Consider the following 25,841-nt stretch of genomic DNA (forward strand, 5'->3'; position numbering starts at 1 on the left):
GACACTCAGCAGGAAACCAGCCATTTCTATTGTCAATACAGCCTAGCACAGCCAAAATCATACCGACTGTATTGGAACAGAGGCATGTCTCGGTGACTTTGTAGACAAACAAGAGGGGGAAAGGACAGGACTAACAAAATGGGGGGAGGGGGGATTTGCTTCTAACACGGAAGCTGTAAACCCGCCTACGTCAACAATATATACAATATATTACTACATTAACTACTTGTTCTTAAGATGGCTTTTTCATTGCTTGTATATGTGCCTATGTATGTGTGCATGTCTCAGTACTGTATAATGTGTATTTTTATATCCACATTCATGTCAAGCACAGCTAAACGGAAGGATAATTTGACGACAAGAAATTGTGCTTCTTCTTTTTTTAACTAAGCGTTTTACTTTCCTGTCTTGTGATGACCCAAGGGGCCTTACTTTAACTAGCATAAGCAAAAGATAAAATGTGCCGGTGGTGTGCACGCATGTGTATGCAAACACTCCCACACATACATTTGGCAGCCAGGGTGCCTCTTTGAAGACATTCTCGACATTGATCCTGGCTAGTCAATTTATTGCTTATGACCTATTCTAGATAAAGACCTTGTTCCAGAGAATGGAAATACCCAGCATTGGCATTAAGAGGAAACCACACAGCTCTCTTCAAATAGCTGAAAGGTATGACACAGAGGAAGCAGCTCTTGCTCTAGAACAATGTCTCTCAACTTTGGCAACTTTGATATGTGTGGACAAATGGGGAATTCTGGGAATTGAAGTCTACCCATATTAAAGTTGGCAACGTTGCTCTAAAAGGCGGAAATTAAAGCAAGTGGTATCAAGGCCAAGGAAGAAGATTGCAGCAAAACTTTAGGACAAACCTTTCTAGTGGCCAAGAACTGTTGGATGGTGAATTTAACTTCTCTCAGAAGAAAAGTGGGATTTCCTTTGCTGGAGGTATTAAGTAGCTTGGAAGGCCAGCTATCCAAAAGAGCCGCCACTCCCCATTCCTGCCACTGAATCTGCATGTATGCATGTGCAACTGCATGTTTTTATGTGCAGACTAGATGACCTAAATCATTTGTTTCATTTTTAAATTTTACCATTCTTAAAATTGTGAAATAGATTGGGACTGAATGGCAAAATCGAGCTCAGCAAGATAAGAGCTACCTGCTCTAAGACTCTCCAGGATTCAGTGCTGGGGAAATTAACCTAGCACTGCCCTGGTACCTGAGGTCTATAGCTTTAGAATGTGGGCTATCTATATAAACTTTCTGGGGAAATAAAAAAAAACCCTGATGATCCATGAAAATAAATCATATGGACTAGAACCTAATCCCACACCTTTGACCCGGCCTGCCATCCATGTAAACGACAGCCCTTACCTCTAAATATGTGAAGGGGGGGGGGAACCCTTCATTAAATCTACAAGGGGGGGAGGGGGGTGAAGGAAAGAATGGCTGGTTAAGCAAATGGAGACAAGAGCAAAATCATATCCTGTGAAATTTATGAGAGTTATAGTCATGATACAAAATGTTTTGAAACCAAGCCCTTCACAACTTTCTTCCTCTCTCTCTTGCACACACACATACAGACATATAAACTATACTTAACAAATTCCAAAATAAAAGATATGTGAGCTGGTGCCTGGCTGGACAAGGTGGGGGTCCACACCAAGGGTGCCACAATCCTGCAGTAGTTTTCTGGTACTACTCGAAACCACCCCACCGGGTCTTTATGAAAGCAACTTGAGACTGTCTCCTGCCTCGCTTGTGCAGCCTGGCAGCCAGTGCCCTCAACCCAAAGCAATTAACAGTGTTTGGCAAGAAGTGCAGAGAGGCCACAGGCTAAGCAGTGGCTATGGTTTCTTCAGTTTGCCCTCCATCATCAGCTTCTCATTCAGCTGGCACAGCTGCTTCAAGAAGCCATCGTTGGGGCCAATTTCCCGTTTCTGCCGGACGGCGCTGACGGCACTTTTGACATCCATGTTCTGCCGAAGCATGAGGTAAGCGATGACGAGGGTGGGTGAGCGGCTGTAGCCTTCGCGGCAGTGGACAAACACTCTACCTAGTTGGCAAAAAAAAAAGAACAGACAGCTAAGTTGGAGCACAATGTTATGCCAAAGATAACTGGGCTTCGTAATAGGGATATGCATACAATAGAAACTTTAGGGTAAATATGTGTGGATGTGGGTGTCAGGCCTGCAGTCATATTCCTTTTAGGATCTTTGGCCTGCCACGCACTCTCTCTCTTTCTTTACTATGCTGTTTCATTAGTGGGGGATTGGGAGGGGGAATAGTAAGGAGTAGAATGTATTTGTTTTCAAAATAAAAAAATCCTTTCTAGAAATCAAGGTCATTCTTTGCCTCTGCACCTGACTGGAAGTGGATAGGTGGAAATGCCAGTGTGGCAGTGGAAGATTGGACCATGTGAAGGACTTGTGGGTGTGGATGCAGGATCATGAACTTTCAACTGGGTGGGAACCCTGGAAGTTTTCAGATTCGGGTTTCCACAGATTGTACCAACATGTCTCTCTTACTAAATTGGAACTTTGAGGAAAGCTATGCTTTGGACTCTGATTTAATTCTGGATGATATTTGGAAGGCTGACAGTGGGCATTAGCGGAAAGGCTGGGGCGGGGCGGGGGGGCAAATGCATTTAGGGATTTTAAGAGGAGAAGCAGTATCAGAGAATGTACCTTTTTCTCTTGACTGCTGTCACTCCACTTTAAAGTGGAATTTCTACAGGAATACAAATAGACTTTCCCATGTTTTCAACAACCTAAGGATAGACTTTAACTTCCAGAATTCCCCAGGCAGTATGAACATGGTTCAGAATTTGGGGCCTTGAAGTTCAGATATTTATAGAATACCCAAATTGAAGAAACTGGAGATATATATACATATATACATACATACATACTGTATTTATACAAGCTTAGCCTCTTAGGCACTGAGCCATCGTGTCCCAATAGGGATGTGGTGGCTCAGTGGCTAAGAGGCTGAGATTGTCGATCAGAAAAGCAGTTCGAATCCCTATTGCCGCATAATGGAGTGAGTTCCCGTTGTTTGTCCCAGCTTCTGTCAACCTAGAGATTTGAAAGCATGTAAAAATGCAAGTAGAAAAATAGAGACCACCTTTATGGGAAGGTAACAGCATTCCATGCACCTTTGGCATTTAGTTATGTCGGCCACATGACCATAGAGACATCTTCGGACAGCGCTGGCTCTTCGGCTTTGAAACGGAGATGAGCACCACCCCCTAAAGTCAGGAACGATGAGCACATGTGCAAGGGGAACCTTTATCTCGTTCGTGTGTGTGTGTGTGTGTGTGTGTGTGTGTGTGTGTGTGTAACATTTATGTATTATGTATTGTTTGTTTGATTGCTTTACTGGAGGACAACCAGAAACCTAGTTGCCAACATATTCATCTATCATGGCCTGTTAGTTGAGGATGGTGGGAATTGTTGGCCAAACATGAAATGTGTTCCAATACTGTAAAAAAGGGCAGTTTTTACTTGTCCACCTGGATTTTCTTTTTAACAAAATGAAATATCAAAAAGGTGAAGGAAGGAATGGTGATAGGGTAGATGTCAGAAAGAAAATAAGCATGAAACGTTCTCAGAGGTAAGAGAAAGAAGTAATAAGTGTACAATACATGAACCAGAAATAAACACATTTTGGGACAGAAGAAAGAGAAGAATGACCTCCCCCTTTACCATTTCCTATTATGAAAACCCCTTGGAGTCTGTTTTGAACACATAGCTATTTCATTTGTCTTTCCAGATTACTGGACATTATTTTACCACCCAACATCTTAGAAATCCCATTTCGTTGCCATCTTTTGTTTTAGCTTTAATTCTCAGATTAAAGCACTACAAATTCCCAAAGGAGCATGGAAAGGACTTCCATTTCATGCAAGGATGCATTTTTAGATACCAAATTCCCCTCTTTCTATCTAAACCGATCAGGGAGAGGCCCTTGCAATTTTCCGAGTCAGTTCCCTTTGGTACGTTTGCTTCTTGTAAAAAACTCTGTTCTTTCCTAACTCTGCCAAAATAGAAAATGGAAAAATGCCATTTTGCTCCTTTTGGCTACCCCACAGCAAATATTAGAGACCTGGCACAGGTCAGCCGATTACTTTCATTTCTAAAAGCCTTCTCTTTTTGTCTCTCCTGGCTCTTAGGTTCAAAACAAAAGCCCAAAACAAAAAACCTTTCACGTTTAATGTCTGGGGATTGTCATGTGTGTTGGGCCTGGTGTCTGTGTGTTATGTGAATTTTGGGTGTACCACGTATATATGTACAATGACAATAAAGTAAAACCAAATCAAATTAATGGCCAACTAGAGATTTATCACTGTGTCTGTGTGTGTGCATGAGTAAGCATATATGCAATGCACTGATAGTGGTAAACGGATTGTGTGTATGTGTATATGTACATAGTCATGCATGCTTTGGTCCTATAAACCACTACCATACAGGCAAGTAGATTTATTAAAAGAAAATCAACCCAATGTAGGCCTAATAACTGCCTCAGAGAGCTGGATCTTATTCATTCACCAAGCAGCAGATTCAATTCCTTGGCTAATCAAAGAATAAAAGTCCAGGTGGCCCCCAGGTGAGATGGTATTGCCCTATTACCCAAGAGTTATCTGTGTGATGCAATGTTCAGAAATGCCCACATAACTGCAACATCCACCAATAGCTTTTTCAGGACCACCAGTATTTTTTAGATTTAAATAAATGGCAAAAATTATTATTATTCAACATTGCCAGTCTTGTGGGTTTTTGAAATCTTCAAGCAAGAGTTTAGGAGTGAAATTAAGTAAAATTTGGGCCACTTACAAAATACATATTTTTACATGCTCATGAGCCATCTAATGATGGAGAATGGAAATGTTATTCTGCCATGGGATCCCACCAATCTCAGTGCAAGTTTGGCTCAATTCTCCAAGTAAGAATACATCCAGCTCAAGCCCAACAGGTGCAAACCACGCCCAAGGTTACCATTCATTTTTCTCATCCCTGTTTTCCAGGTCCAAAATTCTACTATGGAATAATCCACAGCAGTTACTTCAGATTGAGAAAAAGACATCAGAAGCTAAGGAGAAGTGCAAAGCTTGACATTTACAGCATTTTCTTTCCCTTTGTCACCCCTCTATAACAGCACAAACCCACAGTCAACTGCACGTTATCAGCAAGCAAGCAAATTCTTCTTCTTCTGCAACAACAACTGGATATAATTTATACATTTCTCATTTACATCTCCCACACTTCTCGTCTCTTAAACTCTTAGCATTTCAGCAGTTTCTCCTACCCTCTTCCGTAGCTCGCAAAAGATTGCAAAAGATCAGTCAATCCAGGACTGAAGAAAATGTTAAGCAGTCGTTGGCAATGTTGTGCCCACAGGGGCCATTATATTCCAAACATTTTTTTAGTGCAGCTCCAGGCCTTACTCTGACTTTTGGCAATGGCTGTTATATTGCTGCCCATTCCACTTGGGGTGGCCATTTAATGAGCAGGCATGTCTCCAATAAGAGCCATTTTGTTCTTCAATGTTGCTAAAATGCCAAATGTGCCCCTGAATCAAAAAGGTTGTTGGCTTCTACATTAAGAGATCTATCTATCTTCCATATTTCCATCCCTCCAGGCCACCTATAGCAAACATTTACAATTTTAAAAATGCCTTTGTAATGGATGGCAAGAGAGCGAAGTAAGGAATCTGGGGTCAAACTGAAAAACATAGGATAGTTCTAAGAATTATATGGTATAGGAAGGAGATACTGATAGTATACTGATAGTCCTTGACTTATAACCATTTGCTTAGTGATTTCAAAGTTATGGCACTGAAAAAAGTGGCATGGCCATTTTTCAATTTACAACCATTGCAGCATTTCTTTGGTCACATGATCAAAATTCAGATGCTTGGCAACTGGCTTATATTTATGATGGTTCCAGTGTCTCAGATTTATGTAAAGCAAACCCCTTAGAGAAGCAAACTCAATGGGAAGCCAGTTCTACTTAACAATTGTGGCCAAAAACTTTGCAAAATGGGGCACAATGCACTCAACAATTCCTTAGTAATGGAAATTTTGGGCTCAATTGTGATCATAAGTTGAGGACTATCTGTATACATACACTTACATAAAGGCTTCAAGTCAATTATTAAATGATAGCTGCTGAGGTAAAAGTGACTTTTCCAGCCAGTTGAGAAGCAGAGCAAGGGCAGGAAACATTTATTTATTATCAATGCAGCCATTTTCTTCTCTCCCTATCCCCTACTTCCCATCTTGCTGCCATGCAGTCTCTGAATGAGTTGGAGAGATTAATTCTGGCAATACTCTAAATCAGGGGTGTCAAATTCAATTTCATTGAGGGCCGCATCCGGGTTGTGCTTGACCTCAGGAGGTCCATGGCATGGCCAGGGAGCGTGGCCAACATGACATCACCTGTGTCAAGGGGGCACCTGTAGTGGCCCGAGTGGTCTCCCAGCCAAAACGAACTCCCAAGCTCTGTTTTCAGTTGGGACGGCCCCCTGCAACCCTTTGCCAGCTAAGACAGAGCTCAGAAGGCCCACCTGTGGTCCTCGTGACCTCCATTTTCGCTGGCAGAGCCATGCGGGCGGGTCCTTCGCTATTTCCAGGGCAGTCCTGTGGGTTAGATATAAGCACCTCGTGCACCGGGTCTGGCCCCTAGGCCTTGAGTTTGACATCCCTGCTCTAAATACTAAGAAACAATGAATGGGTATCATGATCATTGATCATGCAAAGTCTCGGTTTCTTACAAAATGATAACTGAATAATTCATGCAACAATTTAAACCAAATTTGAACCAGACCAAGACTTAAGAAATTGTATCTAAGCAAGATAACAATTTGGCCATGCAACACAGAAAGCCACTTGGACATAGATGTCTTACCATCTTTCTGTGCTAATGCCTTATCAATGAAATCAGCAGCTTCTTCAAAGTAATGGCTGAGGTTGAACTCCTGGGTGTCATTGGCCTTGATGCCATGGTAGACGATAGCAGTTCCGTCATAGAAGTCAGCATTTGTATTCACATGCATGAAAGACTTGCCTTCCGCAGCATTGAGAACATGGGTGATGCCCAGGCGTTGTAAACGCATGATATTTTTGGCTATGAACCTGTAAGAAAGTTATAAAGAGGAACATTCAGAGGGAAGAAATGATCCTGGATTGTCAGGGAAATGCAAAAGAAACTCCATTAACTCTGAAATCTAGAAAACAACAGATGGAATTGTTACGGTAACAAAATATTACTGTCTAGAATATTCCTGTTCAGGATGTTCCATTCTATGACTGCTGCATCCCAATTTTCTTACCGAGAGCCAATATTTCTTAGCTACAAATCACTTATATATTATAAGGATATTGCTTTAAGAAAAATGAGTTCTCTTTTATGGCTTTTAGCAAAGTATTTTTAAAATATTTTTACAAATATCATGGTTAGTTCAAGCTTAATATTCTTTAACAAATATCTGCTTTCATTTATTCCATGTGTTGCAGAAAAAAATAGCAACACTTTTTGATTCAGAAAAACACAACTGTAATCTTGGCCAAGTGAGGTTTTGCAAGAGACTAAGGGCAAAATTAAAAATTCACTCATATATATCATTCAATATTCTACTGCCTGAGTTTGCCCCTTGAATTTGTTTAAGAAGAAGGATCCACATCCTTAAAAATGTGAAAATCCCTGGTGTAGGCTTGAAATATGTTATTTAAAAACAAAAAGTAAAAGCAAAAATGAGGTTGCCTGCTTGAACAAACCCAAAAATCCATTCTACGAAGACTACCAGTATTTTAAGTGCAACTGTATGTGTGTGGGGATCGGGGTGTCAGCCATTCTTGCTACTAGAAGAAATCTACAGCAATGGGCAAGGAGTGTCAAGAAGAGAAGATTGCACTGTTAACAAGAGCAAGACTTCCCATGATCCTGCTGTCTTAACTTCAGTTCAAACCACCTCCCTAGCTATTAATTTGTTTTGCTTTTTAATTATATATATAGCATTATCACTTAGATGTATTATACCACTCCACAGTGCTTTACAGCCGTCTCTAAACGGTTTTTACAGAGTCAGCATACTGCCCCCAACAATCTGGGTCCTGATTTTACCCACCTCGGAAAGATGGAAGGCTGAGTCAACCTTGTGCCTGGTGAAATTCAAACTGCTAAATTGCAGGCAGCCATGCAATCATCAGTAGTCTGCAGTACTGAATTCTAAACACTGCACCAACTGTGGCATCGCGGCTATGCTGTACTTTTAGCTTCTCTTCAGTGTAAGTGTATTTAAAAAGCAATTTATACTGGCATTTTGTACCACCCCAAAGCCTTAACATTAAAAAAAATAACGAGCTGAAATGTGGTATGTTTGACAGCCAAGGTCCCCAATACTGCATGAAAAATATATTGCCTCCTATGCAGGAAAGCTGTTTAACACCTGATAAATGGCTGAATTAAGGAAAAGAAAGTATTTTCCTGCTGTGAACAATTATTTATTTTTCCTTTTTTAAACCCTTACAAAGTATTTATGCTTTTTTTATTTATTCTGCTTCTAAACACTACTTTACTGAATTACAATAGCATCCTTTACATTGGTTCATAATTTAGCACACCTGGCATAAAAGCAGAGGAAAATGTGGAAGAGCTGTATTAGTCTACAGTAGCCGAAAAAAGCAAACAAACCCGTGAGACTGGTAGCATCTTTTCTGATTTACAAGTTTTATTAAAAGACATAACATTTTGTCCAGCTGTATTTTACTTTATCTGAAGTATCTGATGAAGTGAGCTTTAGCTCGCAAACGTTTACACCTTTTAATAAAACGTGTTAGTTAGAAAAGGTACTGCCATAATCTTCCCGATTAAAAGAAAGAAGCATGGATCTGAAAGAAACATTCGACGAAAAAGCTCAGTGTAGGTCAGAAGTGGCAAACCAAATTCTCACACAGCCAGCAGTAGCTTCCAGAAGAGCTTTGCATTTGGCCCTCAAAATGTGTCACTAATTATAATTTTAAACATACAGAGAAAATAATTAAATACAAGGTGACAGTCGTTTAATGTTAATTCAATTAAAAAGCACATTTAAAATAATCTATTTATCTTGACCATGATTCCATTCACACTGTGAAGCACGGCCCTGATTTTCATAATTCATGTATAAATTCAACATTAATAGTTGTTTACTCATACGTGACTCTAAGATCATATACAGAAGGTCATATACAGAAGGACAGAAGGACATGGGATAACTGCTGTACAGTTTAAAAAGACAGAAAATCCTTTCTACCATCGCCTTATGCAATATTAAGTGCAGCTCCTATCCATGAAAAAGTTGCTCACTCCTGCTACTGAATAAAATCTATAGTGATACAAAAGAGAAGACTGCAGTCTTGACCTGAAGAACTACGATCAATCTACCAGCTATTCTTCTCTAGTTGGATCTGTAAGGTTAAACTGTTCTCCCTTGCTCACTTATTATTTACTTCACAGGTGGCCCTCAATTCACAACACTTCAGTTAGTGATGGTTTGAAGTTACAATGGCACTGAAAAAAGTGACTTACGATCATTTTTCTCACAACTGTTGCAGCATCCCCTGGTCACACGCCATCAAAATTCAGAAACTTAGGAACTGACTCATATTTTTGATCGTTGCACTGTCCTGGGGTCATGTGATTTCCTTTTGTGACCTTCTGACAAGCAAAGTCAATAGGGAAGGCAGATTCACTTAGAGCCGAGGTGGCGCAGTGGTTAAATGCAGCACTGCAGGCTACTTCAGCTGACTGCACTTCTGCAGTTCGGCTGTTCAAATCTCACCGGCTCAAGGTTGACTCAGCCTTCCATCCTTCCGAGGTGGGTAAAATAAGGACCCAGACTGTGGGGGTGATATGCTGACTCTGAAAACCGCTTAGAGAGGGCTGAAAGCCCTATGAAGCGGTATATAAGTCTAACTGCTATTGCTATAATCAGATTACTAACCACTTCAGTGATTCACTTAACAACTTTGGCAAACTGGGACAAATCTCATTTAACAACTGTGTCATTTAGCAACAAATTTAGGATTCAGTTCTGGTTGTATGTCAAGGACTACCTGTACATGGGAGACCAAGGTTACAACCTTTGACAGGTATATTGACATTTGGTTCTTAAGTTCTAGGAGGAAATTATTTGCGCAGTTTCCTCTCCCTTGCTTTTCAGAGACAACTTTTGACCAACTTTTAATAGAAGTGAGGAGAGATTCCCCTTATATCCTAGAAATAAAAGATGATCCCAGTTACTGTTTAAAAGTAAGAGTGGGAGGCAACAAACAAAGTTGTAACAATGGCACAACGCAAGCTTCTATATTGGTAAGAACCACTTGCTCTCAAAATAATGAAGTGGCTTTTTGGCCAAGAGTAGCCTGGATGTCTGGGAGAAGTGAGGAAAAATAGAACAAATTGACAAGTTACCCTTTCTCATGGCACATGCTACTCAACATTTATTTTTATTTATTTATTGGATCTTTATTAGCACCCTCTGATCAGTTTTCTCAAACGCACATCAAAATTGTTACAAAATAAGAAAAAAAACATAGTGGTACTTCAATATATACATTACCATGTATATACCATGCAAAGATAAAAGCAACAATCTATAATAAAGGTATAGGCTGGCTTAAAAATTAAAAACCTCTTAGCATTCTTAGCAAAGATTGTGTAACTCTGAAAAAAATATCCCACAGGGCAATAATATAAGATTTTTTTCTTAGTACCAAAAATGATAAATATGCCAGTTAAGCCTTTTCAGAGAGAGCACCCAACCATTGTGGGAGCAAGCACTTCATTTAGTAGGCATCTAGTGGATGTCACTGGACAAAATACCAAAATACAGATAACCAATGATAGCTCTAGTTTATTTGTTATTTGCAAGTGGAGAAATCTTTCAAATAGCATTTGATGTGGCACTCTTACTGAAAGAAATATTTTATGTAGTGGAACAAAAATTAGTGAGATAAAAGTATGGGCCATACATGCCTGAAGCAGTTCGGGGCATGATGTCAGAGAGGAAGACTTTGTCTGATTGTGACCATTACCCCAACTCCTTCATTGGTTATAATCTATACTTATGAAATTAATCCTAAAGACTATGAAAGCATGGAGAATATCTATCTATGTGGTTGCTAAGAGTAGACAGAAACATGATGGCATATAATTAATTGATCAATGCAAACAAACAAAAAAATTATAATACACCTCCCAAATGGGCATGTTCCAATTACAATTAAAACAAACAAAAATCAAATAATTAAATTTGCACAAAAACAATACAAGGTACACATCATAATATATACTTCATTAAAAGTATAATCCTGGAAAAAAACTTACACAACCATGAAATCCTGATTCTGTATGCTTGAAATACCTGCTAATTGTTAACTTTGCTAATAAGATTTATAACAAAACAGCACTGCTAACTTCATGCCATTATCTAATCACTATCTTTAACAAGCATACATTTTGGATAGCTATATGAATAAATAGCATACATTTTCATCACCTCTGCTTTTAAACATTATGCAACACAATCATGGGTAAAATAAGTTTCTTCTCCTTCAACTGTATTTTGCATAAATACGTTCTTTTGTTATTGGTAGGTCTATATCTTACATACTATAATATAAAGCACTGGATTAGTTCTGGTTTTTTTTTTCAGACAGTACTGGACCAAGTTCATGTTTTTCCAATTCAGAGTTTACAACTCAAACTATAACTCCTGCCTTTAATCTCCAGCTGTATAGACAAACCATAATCTACAACTCAATGAATTCTATGAAGCATTTCCAAGAGGACTAATTCTCTGGGTTTAGGATTACAATGTTAACTACTTGTTTAAAATAATATTATTTTAAATATCATATAATTCAATATGAAAACTTCCAGAGACTCATAATTTGATGACAAAAATAAACACAGGAAAATATTTTACTAGTATTTAAGAAACAATAATAACCTACATGTCTTATCAAACTACTCTATAACTACTCAGAAGTCCCACTGAATAAACTGAGATTTGTCTGTGGATCACAGCTTAACAAAGCAGTTTACAGATAAATTTAGTCATACGTCCCCGTAAGGAAATCTCATTTAAAAGAATGAGTAAAACTTCAAAATAAACATGCCCAAGACTGCACTGTATCAATCTAGACGTTAAGCTTTTCACTGGTCTCAACAGTAAATCAAGATATCCAGACAGCACCTTTGGCAAAATTTGGTAATAGACTTCTTTCTACTGCTCTTCTGAATTAACCAAATTCCTGACTTTTGTAGGTAGCTGAAATGCACTGTTTACAGAACGACTTCTCTCCAGCATTACCACTGATTTTCCATGTGACCATCTTGACATCTATGGACACAGCCCTTATTCTAGGGGTAAATAAGCTTTCACCTGGTGCTGAGGTGAGGGATGTGGTGGCTCAATAGCTAAGACGCTGAGCTTGTTGATCAGAAACTTCAGCAGTTTGACGGTTCAAATCCCTAGCATCGCGTAACAGTGTGTGCTCCTGTTACTTGTCCCAGCTTCTGCCAACCTAGCAGTTTGAAAGCATGTAAAAATGCAAGTAGAAAAATAGGGACTACCTTTGATGGGAAGGTAACAGTGTTCCATGTGCCTTTGGCATTTAGTCATTTAGCCATATGACCATGGAGATGTTTTCAGACAGTGCTGGCTCTTCGGCTTTGATAGGTAGAAGAGCACTGCCCCCTTGAGTTGGGAACAACTAGCACATAGGTGCAAGAGCAACATTTACTTTTACCTGATGCTGGAAAAAAAATAGAAATCCCAGGTCTGGTGAGTAGGGCAAGGAGCCTAGTGAATACCAAAGGAAGGTTTTTGACATATATCCTCAAGCAGCAAGGAACCAACTCCTGCTTACAACCACTGTATTTGTGGTTCAGCATATTAATGTGGGATTGGACATTCCTTTGAATACTCAAGTTCCAGCTATAGAGGGCTTTAGTGGCAAATACAACATGGTGGTGGAATTGAACTGCCTTATACCTCCTCATCCCATAGGCCCATTCAACATCCATCCAAAGCAATGACTGGGACGGAGATTTAATAATTCCATAATCACACCAAGTCACAATTTACTTTCCATTAACTATTTAAGAGGCCAAGCAGCCTACCTACGAATGCTAAAATGTAGGATCATCAGGAACACATGAGAAGGAGAATATAACAGATGTCTGTGCCTGCTGCCTTTCCTCAAGGGAAGATGTAGATTTTTGCCTGCTCTAAATATGGAGTTTTGCTTAGCAAGACTTGTCAACAGCAGGTGTTGATGTGATGTGATTTCTGCCCAGTGCAGTGAGTGGTGTCAGTGTGTTTAGGTCATGCTTTTTGTGCTTTTAATCTTTGTACACTCCCCTATGTGAGATGGGTGGCCATATAAATCATATAAATTATGGGGATTATTTACTGTGCCCCTCAAATCAATGCTATTCTCTGCAGAAGACTACAGCAAAAATAAGATTGACTCTCACAAATTAAAATAAAAAATATTTTGATTTGACTGATTAGAAAATGACAATTTTGCAGGGAGCAAGAAATTAGCAAGATTATTGAAATGACCAGAACTGAATGTTTAGTTTGTGTTTCCCCGAAAATAACACCCCTTCTTTGACCCCCAAAATAAGCGCTTGGTCTTATTTTCAGGGAGGTCTTGTTATTTTTGAGGTGCAGCAGGTGGTGAGCGTGGTCACCTCATAGCTGCTGCTGCTGTATTGCAATATTTGTGGGGTTTATTTTCGGGGGAGGGCTTATTTTAGCGCATGCGCTTAAAAGCCCGATTTGGCTTATTATCTGGGGAGGTCTTATTTTCAGGGGAACAGGGTAAATATATTTGTAACAATATGTACCAGTTAACAAGACTGAAGCAAAGCATTCTAAAAAAGATTGGATAACAAGTATAGTTAACTATACGTGTGATAATGGTCGGCTGAGGCTGAAGGATGGTAGAGTGCAACACAATCTGGACAGCTACCTCTACACTGAAAATAACTTCATAAAAATAACTCATATCCTTCCCTATATCTGTTCTCTGTCCCAAGCACACCAGCTCAAGTGTTGGTGCCAAAGCCTAGCCATTATTTTTATTATATTATTTTTATTATTTTTTATTATATGTATGTATGTATGTATGTATGTATGTATGTATGTATGTATATGTATATGTATATGTATATGTATATGTATGTGTGTGTGTGTGTGTGTGTGTATATATATATATATATATATATTGTTGTATTTGTGCTGATAAATATCTAAAAATCATATAAAAACTATATATATATATATAGTTTTTACTTTGCTTTTCTTAAAAAAAAAACCTCTGGGAAGCAGACATGATGATTCTCCCTTTTTTCACCACTGAATTTATTTTCAGATAATAAATAAAACCATTTTAGGCCACCATCATGAAGGAGCAGGATGCAGCAATCAAGTAAGCCTAACGATGATTATATGAAAACTATTTAGGATCCTTTATTTAAGCTACCTTTGTATCCTTGTGCAGCTGTAAATGTAATAAAAAAATATCCACAGTCATAATTGCTGAAGACATTCTCAGTCTTGCTTATAACCTCCACGCTTGTTGAAGTTAATTATTATCTGCATTATTGAAAACCTACAGGTTTAAATTCAAAGGTCCATTTAAACTATACAGCCATGTAGCTCTCAGAAATCACAACAGACTATAGAGAATCCTGAAGCCCTCTAAATATTGCTGACCCCGCAATATCCCAGCAAACCTCTCCCCACCTCCCTCCCTGGCACTGTTGGCCAAGCAGCAGGGAGCTGAAATTCAGAAATAGAGTATCTAGTTTCTATGTAATGTCTGTAAGAAATTGAAGATCAAGTACATTTTGCTTTGGCCATTTCTCTTTATAGAAGGCTTCCCTACTATCTGGATTCAACTAAACACTTCCCACAGCCTGCAGCTCTTGTGAGCCTAGCACTTCAACCTGTTGTCATAGCAACAGTTCCCAAGATTTTCTCTTCTCACAATCTCAGCATCTGCACTATCTAGCAAGATTCTTTTCCCTAGGTAACAGTAAAAATAACTTGTTTCCTACTTCAGCATACCACTGATAACATGGGCATTAATCTTCCACATGGTTTTTTTTTTTTTTTTGGTTTTTTTTTTTTTAGTGGTGGTTGTGTTATTTTTATTTACTTAAAAACATATTTCCATTTTAAATCACCAAATGGGCAATTGTGTAGATATTCTAGATTTTATTTCTTATAACCCACAGCCAGAATGATAGTTGACCAAATCACCATACTGGTTGGGAATTACAATTTGGAAATTTAGGTTCAACACATAGAACAAGCCAGGTAAGATAAGGATGAATGATGAACCCATTATACAAGGCAGACATTAAAAGACTTACATTCGAGACAAAATTTATTGCAATAGTGGCGAATGTCTATAGCTTGGGTATAGGAAGAGGGTGAACGTTCGTTCTCCAAGCTTGTGGGTTGGTTTCCAAATGTTTCGTTACCAGGTTAGGTATCATCTTTAGCTGCTAAACTCCACTGAAGATGTTACCTACCCTGGTAACAAAACATTTGGAAATCAACTCACAAGCTTGGAGAATGAACCTTCACCCTCACAAAAATTATTTTTATTCTATACTTTTACTCCATAATGATGTTCACTGAAATTTACAAATGGAACAGATATGTAACAGCTGGTGACTTAAAACAGATAACTAATTTATTATTTTAACATACTCTTTCCAGTGGTGGGATTCAATTTTTTTTACTACCGGTTTTGTGGGCGTGGCTTGGTGGGAGTGACGTGGCTTGGTGGGCGGGGCAAGGGAAGGATACTGTAAAATCTCCATTCCCTTCCTACTCCAGGAGAAGGTTACTGCAAAATACCCAATTCCTCCTGATCGGCTGGGACTCAGTAGGCAGAGAACAGATGGGAGCGGGATCAGTCAGAGGTGGTATTTACCGGTTCTCCGAACTACTCAGAATTCCTGCTACTGGTTCTCCACAACTGGTCATAACCTGCTGAATACCACCTCTGACTCTTTATTTATTTGTTAAATTTCTAGGCTGCCCAATCCCGGAGGACTTTCTCAACCTGCTGCCAGATCAGATTCTGCAAATCGTAGCCAACGTATGTGGAAAATATCTAGTTGGGAAGGCTGCTACTATATACTATAGACACGGAGTTTCTCCTCGCTAATACTCCTTGCTAAGACACGTTTAACTGATGTGAATACCCATTTACATAGAGATTACTGTATTATATACTCATATGTATAAGCCATCTAAATAAAACAGTGGTTGGTAGAATATGAGATGTTGGGAGACAGTATATTTGGATTTAGCAGCAAATCAGCTTCTAGTTTGTTCTCCTGTGACTTTTTGTACTTATTTTAGGTTTTGTTTTAATACAAGAAAACCTGAAAAAGTAAAAGTTATATAAGTTATAAAGGAAAGAAAATAAAACAAAGCAAAAATAAAGAAAATAAGAAAGACACACAGGGCATACCCTAATGGATACTCATATACATGTAAAGATTAGTTCATGAATATTTCAATAAATGCTAGCCATATTTCATTAATCCCTGTCATATAGAAATTGACATATGGGCAAAACGTTGCAAGATTTTTTATGTTTTTGTGGAATTCGTTCAAGTTTATAAATCTGTAAGATTTATTGACTACTGAAAATACAAATATATATTTTGCAGGTCTCAACTACTCATGGTAACTGATATTATTAGGAACAATAATTATTTGCTGACATAGATTAGGTTTTTTTTATAAATTGTGAAGGGCAAGCCAGGATTTGTGGCTTGGTTTTTTTGCAGATAAAAATAAACAATAGCTGACTCTGCCTTTTTTTAAAAGCAACAAGTTGGACTTCCTGGTTCACATCCTAATAAACTAACATAGTCATGCTCCTACCATGGAAAGTCATATGGAAATTTTATATATCTATCAGCAGCACAACAATTATTTCAGCCATCACAAATTGATCTCATGTTTTCTTTTTTGTACTGATCTTATTCTAAGTGAGTTACAATATATATTGGCTTCTAAAATCCATGTTACTAGGTAGCAATAAAGAATTAGCATTTTCAGTGGGACTTTTATTATAAAACAGCAATAGTTTTAGTATCACAATAGGCATAACAGTAGTTCAAGCTGCAATAAAAAAATCTGTCTTATACCAATATCTGACTTAATGCTACATTCTTATATATCCATTCTATATGGAAGAATGGTTTACTAAAGAGAAACCCTTCTGCTGCCTTATATTTAGAGTGACACTGCTTAAATACTGTGCTTTACCAAATATTCTCATTTTCATTGGAAACAATGGATGCTGCAAAAATATGGGAAGAAATGGGACATTAGATGTGGTTAGTTTCCATTTTAAGGGGTAGTTATATATGATGGAAAAGTGTGAATTATGTAGGCAAAGAGGAGGGCCATGCCCAGAAGCAGATCATGATCGCTAAGATTAAATTTGATTCAGTTTTAATTTTAGCACCTCCTCGGGTTATTTACTTTTTTTTTTTTTGCAGGAACCACGGTTGAGTTTTCTATGCTTCAAACTCAGTGAAGTTTCACTTTTAATGTTAAGTGGATTAAAATTCCTAACTGACCCTCTATTTATCAAGCAACTCCATATTAAGGAATTTATACTAACTAAACAATGTCCTTTTCAGATACCATCTTTGGTGACTTATAATTTTTTTTTCTTTTGTCAAAGGGACATAGGTGAATGGATGTTAAAATTGCTAAGATTTACCAACCCTAGAGAAAAGGTAATGGTAATTTCATAGATATAGCCCTGTGGCTTTTTTTTTTTAGCACAGAACCAAAACTTCCCCTTGTCTTCTTACAGAATGCTGTGCCCAGCTCCCAATTCTGACATCTGCTGGTGGTCCCCTCCGAAATGCAAGTCTGCTTCAATCCTACTCAGCTTTTCATAACCAGCCATAGTTAATTAGGTGCTTCTACCTGCTGAGGCAAGCCAGAGAAACGAGGACTTGCAAAAGGCTATTGTATGGGCAGTGGTTTGTTCAATATCCTGGATGGGCAAATTACTAGTTACAAACGCATGCAGTGTATCAAATACAAATTATCATGGTGGCCTCAAAAGAACTGATCAAAAGCAAAGCTCAAGTGTTACATTAAAACACAGTTTGGGGCAATTATCTTAATTTGTGCTAATTATTGATTGGGAAGTTCCCTGGACCGACTAACGAACAGGCTACACAAATCATTGCTGAGAAAAAAAAGAAAGAAATGCAAACAACAGGCAAGTACCTTTAAAAAAAATGCAAGGTCTCAATGTATTTGGAGAATCAAACTATGATCCAGACAGTGAATCATAATTTGTACAAACCATGTCTTGGTGTGTTGCCTGAACTGAAGCATGATCCTATTGCAAGGACTAAAATAGTTGTAAATGAAGAGCCCTCCAATATTAAAATGTTATCAGGCACTCCATCAGATTGAGTTTTCAAAATTAGTTGGGTCAAAAGCCACTAATTTCAAAGTCTAGGCATTCTTAGCCTGAAAGGGCATGCTGCCTAAAAATAGGAGGAGGTCATAGCTACATTTGCAGGACTCTATCATAAATAGCAGTGACTGATTCAGTATGCTGAATCAGGGATTTCATAGTTTAACCTTCTACAAGGTTTTGTAGTTCTACAACCCAAAATATTATAAACTAGCATAGATTGCCATCAGATATTGTGACACAGCATTCTCATCTCAATCTGATAGCTAGCAGTTAGGAAATATGTGAATCATTAATTAAAGCATATGGAAAACACTAGGGCTGTTCATATCTATATTATTATTATTATTATTATTATTATTATTATTATTATTATTATTATACAATTGTATCACAGCGGCCAGTTGTTTCGCCGGATTTGGCATTGGTTACTATTATTATTATTATTATTATTATTATTATTATTATTATTATTATTATATAGTTTATTCATTAAGCATGAAACTCAGTCAACTGAACATTCAAAAATGCATCACAAATATCATTGACTGGTGCTAATGGTTGATACGGGTTGCTACCAGCATCCTAGGTATCAACCAAGTATCTTCTTAAAATATATGATGTTCCAAGTAGCGCAGTTTTTTTGTAATTCCGCTGGTGTTATTGCAGGAAGTTGCAATTTGTTTATGTATTTTATAAAATTCTTGGACATGGTACCAAGTGCCCTGATGACAATGGGTATCACTGTTGTTGCTGTTGTTGTTTTTATAACCTAATGAATTACAGCTAGTGCTCAATTTACAACTGATCACTTAGCAACCAAATTTATGGTTACCTCCAAAAGCGACTTACGACCCTTCGAAGTTTCAAAGTTACAGCCACTGAAGCAGTTAGGGAAGCAAAATTCCTGCACAACTGTGTTCCAGAAGTGGCTTTTTGGAACAGCCCAGTTTCTTGCAGTTCTTCAAACAAAAAAATGGCAACTGCTTCCAGGATACAGCCACATGGCCCAGGGATGCTGTGGGATGGAGTAGCATGCCTGCCTACCCCGATGTAAAGCCAGGAGCTGTGGAGATCTTTCAAAAGTGCATGGGTGGCAGGAGGTGGGGAGGAAAGTGTGGGGCCCAGAAGGGTGGGAGACAGAACCAAGGCATGTGGAAATCCAACAGGGGGAAAGGCCTATAAGGACCTGGAGAACGAAGCAGGCCCAAGGCCTCTGGGGACCTTGAGGGATGGGAAGAGGAGCAGTGGTGGGTTCCTAACAGTTCGGACCAGTTCGGCTAAACCAGTAGTGGTTTGGCAGCCTGGATTGCTGGAATCGGTAGCCATCCAGGCCTGCCACATCCCCAAATTGGTTCCCTGGATGGTGCCGTTGTCAGCGCCATTTTGTTTTTCAGTAGTAGTGCCTGACGAAGCCCACCCCTGAAGAGGAGGATGGTCTTGGGGAATGGAGAAGGCCTTGGGAAACCTGAAACAGGTAGGTCTGATCCTGCACTAGGTCTCCCAAGGTAACCCATACCTCTAAGGCATCTGATGCTGTTTAATGACCTCGAGGTCGTTTAACCATCTCATCATTTAGAACATTTAACGATCATCACAACTTGCGACAGTATTGGGAGATTCCATTGCAGTTATGACACAAGGACTACCTATATAGACAATATTTATTGTACAACTAAAGATTAATTTACAGTCTAAAATATTTATTTTTCAACCATATCGTGAGTAATGTAGGCTTTTTTTTCCTCACTGGTTTTGGCCCCATGCCTTGAACAGCAGCCCGACATACAGAAAAGTAACCACAATGTTTTTTTCTGCCACTTATTTACATGCCAAAGAAATATATTTGTGTCAGGTTACTATTAAAGGCACATAGTAGGGCCAATTTTAAAAAGCACAGTCAACTTTGTATTTTAATTATATACAGGCTGTCTTTAATCTTAAACAGACTAAATGCTGCAACCATAGCAAGTGTTATTTGAACTTACTCTTGAGGAATCACATAAAGATTTGCCTTGCAAACACCACCATAAATTCTTGAGATAAAAGACATGCTTATCTTGACCACCCATATTTTTAAATAATCTGCCTCACTTTTGAACCACTTTAAATATGATATGGTCTGTGGATTTTAAAAAAAGATTCTATTAAATGCTGTATTTAAGTAACTTACTTTTTCTTGACAGCTGATGTAGATTGTAGGTAGTCTTCAAGTTACAACCACAATTGAGCCTAAAATTTCTGTTGCTAAGTAAAACATTTGTTAAATGAATTTTGCTCCATTTTACGACCTTTCAAGCCACAGTTGTTAAATGAATCACTGCTGTTGTTAAATTAGTATTCTGGTTGTTAAGTGAAACTGGCTTCTCCATTGGCTTTGCTTGTCAGAGGATTGCCAAGAGTGATTACACGATCCTGGGACATAGCAACGGTCATAAATATGAACCCGCTGCCAAACATCTGAATGTTTGTCACATGGCTATAGGGATGCTACAAAGGTTGTAACTGTGAAAATTGGTCATAAGTAACTTTTTTCACTGCCATTGTAACTTTGAACAGTCACTAAATAAACTGTTGAAAATCGAGGACTACCTGTACTTTAGAAACCTATGTTATCAGTCCCCTACCAGTTTTAATGGTTGAATCAAACTATTTTTCAATCATCTCATACTACCTATAGATTCTTATATAGTGGTAAACTATAACATATGTAAACAAATACACCAGTGGCTTGGGGAACCTCAATGTTTGCAAAGTGCAACAGTTCTTTTGGGGGGGGGGGCACTGCATCAGTTTTCACAAACCTGGCACTGTCTCAATAAGTTGAGATAGCAACTCCTAGAATATATAACATTTGGCCATTTTGGCTAGGGAGTTGTTGTCATAACACATCTGGACCAATATGCTCTGTGACCTCAAAAATAAGATTGATGGGTGACAAGGAAAAATTGAACCTTATAGGTAGAGTGGATTGGAATTAAATATAACTCAAAAGGGTAAGACTAGATGGCTGACACAGAAACTCCATAAAAATTGTCCCTATTGGCAGCCATGCACAGTGAAAATGGAGAACAATTTGGTATTGACTCTATAACCTGTGACCTGCTGGATCAGGTTTCAGAGAGACTCCCTTACCTAAATAGAAACAAAATGGCCTACTAGGTAGGCAAAAAAACTGGTGGGAGAGAGAGAAACTTCTAACTTCCTACCAGCTTTCCCACTGATGTTATTTGTGGGAATCTGGCAGGAAGTAGTGGAAATCCCTTTTCGATCTCCTTCTTTCACCACCCACCCACCATCCAAGCAGCCTATCCTACCTGCCCACTGGGCCTTACTGCAAGTCAATCGCCGAAGTGGAGCAACTTCCAACTTTCTGCCACTTTTCCAATTGGCTTTGCTCAGAAATCACTCTACTTACACTCTACCAGAACTGCTTGTCACTTTGCTGGAACGAGGTGAACAAAGCCCACCCCGCTCCGGATCCCAGCTTGTCCCCAAGATCCCCTTCCATCCAAAGGTATCATCTATCAAGTTTCCCCATTCTCTATCTAGCCCTACCTTGCTATCAGGCATCCAAATTGCTCCCTTGTCCTGCCCTTGCCACCCATTGCCATTTCAAATTTCAGTCTTGATTCTTTTCCATCAACCAATTGTGTATAGGGGCCAGAGAGAGGAAAGATGGTAGGGATATGGTCCTCCAATATTCCCTTGGGCTACGCAACCTATGGAATTCTGGGAAATGTAAAGAGGAGGAGAAGTAATGCAGAAATAGCCACAACTTCCCCAAATTTCATTCCTCAGAAGTCATAGGTCTCAGCATTCTTTAAGTTATCCCATTGGAGTTAACTTGGTTCAATTGTTGCCCTATACTATCCAATTCCCTCAACTGAAGCTTGCAAAAAATGGAGAGGAGAGTTATAATAATACAGAGATAGAAGATAGCTATAAAAACTTTTTAAAAGACAGGCAAAATACAAACACATTAGCAAAATCACAATATGCCAACAGTGCTCAACAGTGATTTTTCACAGGAAAAAAAAAGCCAGAAATTAAATTTGAGAATAAACTTGGGAACATAGTTTCTATAGAAATTCCCAAGTTTAATTCCTGGCTTTTCACTTTGGAAGTTGAGGTAAGAAATGTTGGAAAGATCATAACCAAGATTCTACATAATTTAATTAAGAAAAGATAAAGGCCTTAAAGGTTGCATGTTAGCTTTTGAACAAGGAAATAAACCATTTTAACTAAAGCAGTATCAAGAATGTCACAACAGGTGGCAACACTTAGGCATTCTTGACTGATCTCATTAAAAGTAACAACAGCTGAACCTGGTTAATACTTAAATAAGAGACCACCAGAACCTATAGATAAAATGGGAAGTAAAAAAAAAAGCATTTTGCAAAATGGCAAAGACAAACTATTTCCCCACTGTTGCCAAGGAAACTTCACAGATATTGTTCATATAATTATCAAGAGTCAAAATTAGTACCAAGGGAATTTTTACTGCTTTTCTCAACACCTATAACTAGGCCTGGTCAACAGAGGCATCAGCATGAGGTGGAACAAATTGGAAGTGGCAGAATAAACTGTAACACTTTTTCAGGAAGGTGACATAGCATACTTTTTTTAAAACTTGCAGCCAATTATAAAAAGTTTTGAACTTCTGGAATAATTTTTTTGCTACAGAAAAACAGCTAAAGTGCTTTCATTTTCTCACTATAGATGACTTCATGGAGAGCTATGCACATACTATAACTTACAGGACAAATAAGCAAATGTTTTGCTTGTAACAGACTCAGGAGCAAGCTCCATCATTTAAAGGGATGGATTGGGTGTCCAACTTTTTGGCTTGCCTGAAAAATAAAGATTGTCTTGGGCCATATATAAAATATGTATAATATGTTTCTATATAATATATAGAAACAGCCAACTATTTTTTTATATTTATTATCTGGTGAGGTTGCATTGCTAGCTTCCAGGGCCACAGATGCTCCATGGACCACAGACTGGACACACCTGATTTAGAGAATGAAAGCTACTGCCAGCCCAAGAAAAGTATAGCTTTTTAAATAAACCAAGAAACGCGGTGGCTCAGTGGCTAAGATGCTGAGCTTGTTGATCAGCAGGTCGGTAGTTCATGGTTCGAATCCCTAGCGCCACATAATGAGGTGAGCTCCTGTTACTTGTCTCAGCTTCTGCCAACCTAACAGTTTGAAAGCATGTAAAAATGCAAATAGAAAAATAAGAACCACCTTTGGTGAGAAGGTAACAGCGCTCTGTGTACCTTCAGTGTTTAGTCATGCCAATCACATGACCATGGAGACATCTTCAGACAGCGCTGGCTCTTTGGCTTAGAAACAGAGATGAGTAGTGCTCCCTAGAGCTAGAAACAGCAGACTCTAAACAGAGTCAAACTGGGTTCATCCTTGGATAAAAGACTAGAAAATTCCAGGCCTACAAGTTAGCCTGAGAAATTTTTTTGAAAATCTTCAAAATATGATAAAAATTAATTCTGCAACATTGCCATGAAAATTCTATGGCTGTTTGTGTCCTCACTACGAGTCAAACTCTACCCAGGAGAATCTTGCCCATTTAACATGGCTTCCTAATAAAATGCTCTTTTAGATTTTGCAACCTGAAAAATAAATGTGTTTTAAGTCATTCTGCGCTCAAGCAAAAAACAAAAAACACCCTCAAGTCTAATCATAGGATTTGACTTTGTAGAAAATTAAATTAAGTGGTTAATTGTTTGATGTCTATCTCAAGGCTTATAAATATGAGTTATGCATTTTAGATGTGGAGAATTTTCTCTCCTTGCAGAAAATGTGCCTACATATTTGACAGAAAATGTTTCTCTATTTTCAGTCCAGTGGATGTACCTAGTTCTTAAATAAGCAGAGAATATATAGACACAGTAGCAGAATATAGATGATAGTATTCATTCCACGACATGACCACTGCTGAATAGGGAACATGGTTAGTTTCAGATACATTCACTGTTACTCAGGAGTGTCTGTAACAAGCCAAGATATCAAAATGACCACTGCTGAACATGACCACTGCTGAATAGGGAACATGGTTAGTTTCAGATACATTCACTGTTACTCAGGAGTGTCTGTAACAAGCCAAGATATCAAAATGAATGCGTGAAATTTTTTTATTGAATGATGTAATCATGTGGATATAATATAAAAGTTGTGACATTTGCATGATTATGTAACCATGAATGTGGTATCAGGTCCTCTTATTCTCTCTGTAGACTCCACCATGCTGGCACTCCCAGCTAACACCACAATAAGTGATGAAAAAAAAGTTCAAATTATTGTTTCCAGAGACCTAGGTATTTGGACTCACAGGTTAATTCTGTATAACTTGATTTCATATATTTAGACCCCCCCCCCAAAAAAAAGATTGTATAGAATGTCTTCCTACAACTTGGTACCCTCCAAATAGCAATTCTGAAGTCATAACCCAATCACAGGTGGAGGACAACATGCTGTGGAAGAGTGAAGTGAAGTGAGTTTCCAAATCAGGCAGTACCAAATTTTAAGTTCAGCCCCACCCTTCCCCGACCCACTTTGTATAGAACCGGAGAATGGGAGCATTTTTAGCTGCCCAGTGTAGGAAGCCATGTAAATTGAACAAATAAAGACATAGAGCAAGGAATGCATGTCTTGAATTTAAGTACAAACAGGCTTCTACTCTCATGTGTCCTCCAGACAGGTTAGCCCCCAATCCCCATTATCCAGTCCAGCATGGGCCCAGGATGATGGGGCTATCAACCTTTCCACATATCTAGAGCACACTTGCTGGTAAGATTCGGAGAAGGACTTAAATGTAGTTAACTGAAGACGGCTGGGAATTGTTAGTAGCACTACTACTAGGCCAACTCCCGGCGACCACGGAAAGGCGTACCTTTTCACCTACTCTTTCCAGCATGGAGCCAGCTGGCTGTTTTCTTGCCCGCCCTCCAGCCTAGTAAGTCACCCTATGCCGCCTCCTACCCACCCCGGTCTTCGGCCAGTTCTCAGGCCTACAACCTGCAGCCGGGTGGGGTATTCCCCCCCATGCACGGAGGCGAGGAGGGGAGGGGGAGAAACTCACGCGTTGCCCACGTGGATGCGGGGCGCCACTTCGTTGCTGTGCGCGCTGGGCAGGCTGTAACAGCCGCTGCCGTTGGCCAGCAGGTCGTTGAGCTCTTCCACCGAAATCTGGAACTCTGACATGGCTCGTTCGCCCCACCGATATGGGCAGGGCCGCCTCCACGCTCCTTTCCCCGGGTCCTGCTTGATAGGAGGGGCCGC

At 39.0% G+C, this 25,841-nt stretch overlaps 1 protein-coding gene across 1 annotated transcript; it reads right to left on the reverse strand.

Annotated features, from left to right (window-relative positions):
- Window positions 1–1,481: 1,481 nt before the first annotated feature.
- Window positions 1,482–25,839, reverse strand: DUSP3 (dual specificity phosphatase 3). Its single transcript, XM_014052993.2, has 3 exons — window positions 25,642–25,839; window positions 6,911–7,137; window positions 1,482–2,058 (listed from the first exon to the last, which is right to left on the reverse strand). Exons 1-3 carry the CDS (start codon window positions 25,761–25,763, stop codon window positions 1,850–1,852), a joined length of 558 nt encoding a protein of 185 aa, XP_013908468.2. The 5' UTR covers window positions 25,764–25,839; the 3' UTR covers window positions 1,482–1,849.
- Window positions 25,840–25,841: the final 2 nt, after the last annotated feature.

The sequence above is a fragment of the Thamnophis sirtalis genome, unplaced genomic scaffold, assembly GCF_051295495.1.
Source record: "Thamnophis sirtalis isolate CommonGarterSnake01/CBP01778 unplaced genomic scaffold, rThaSir2_p1.2 scaffold_4, whole genome shotgun sequence".
NCBI lineage: Eukaryota > Metazoa > Chordata > Lepidosauria > Squamata > Natricidae > Thamnophis > Thamnophis sirtalis.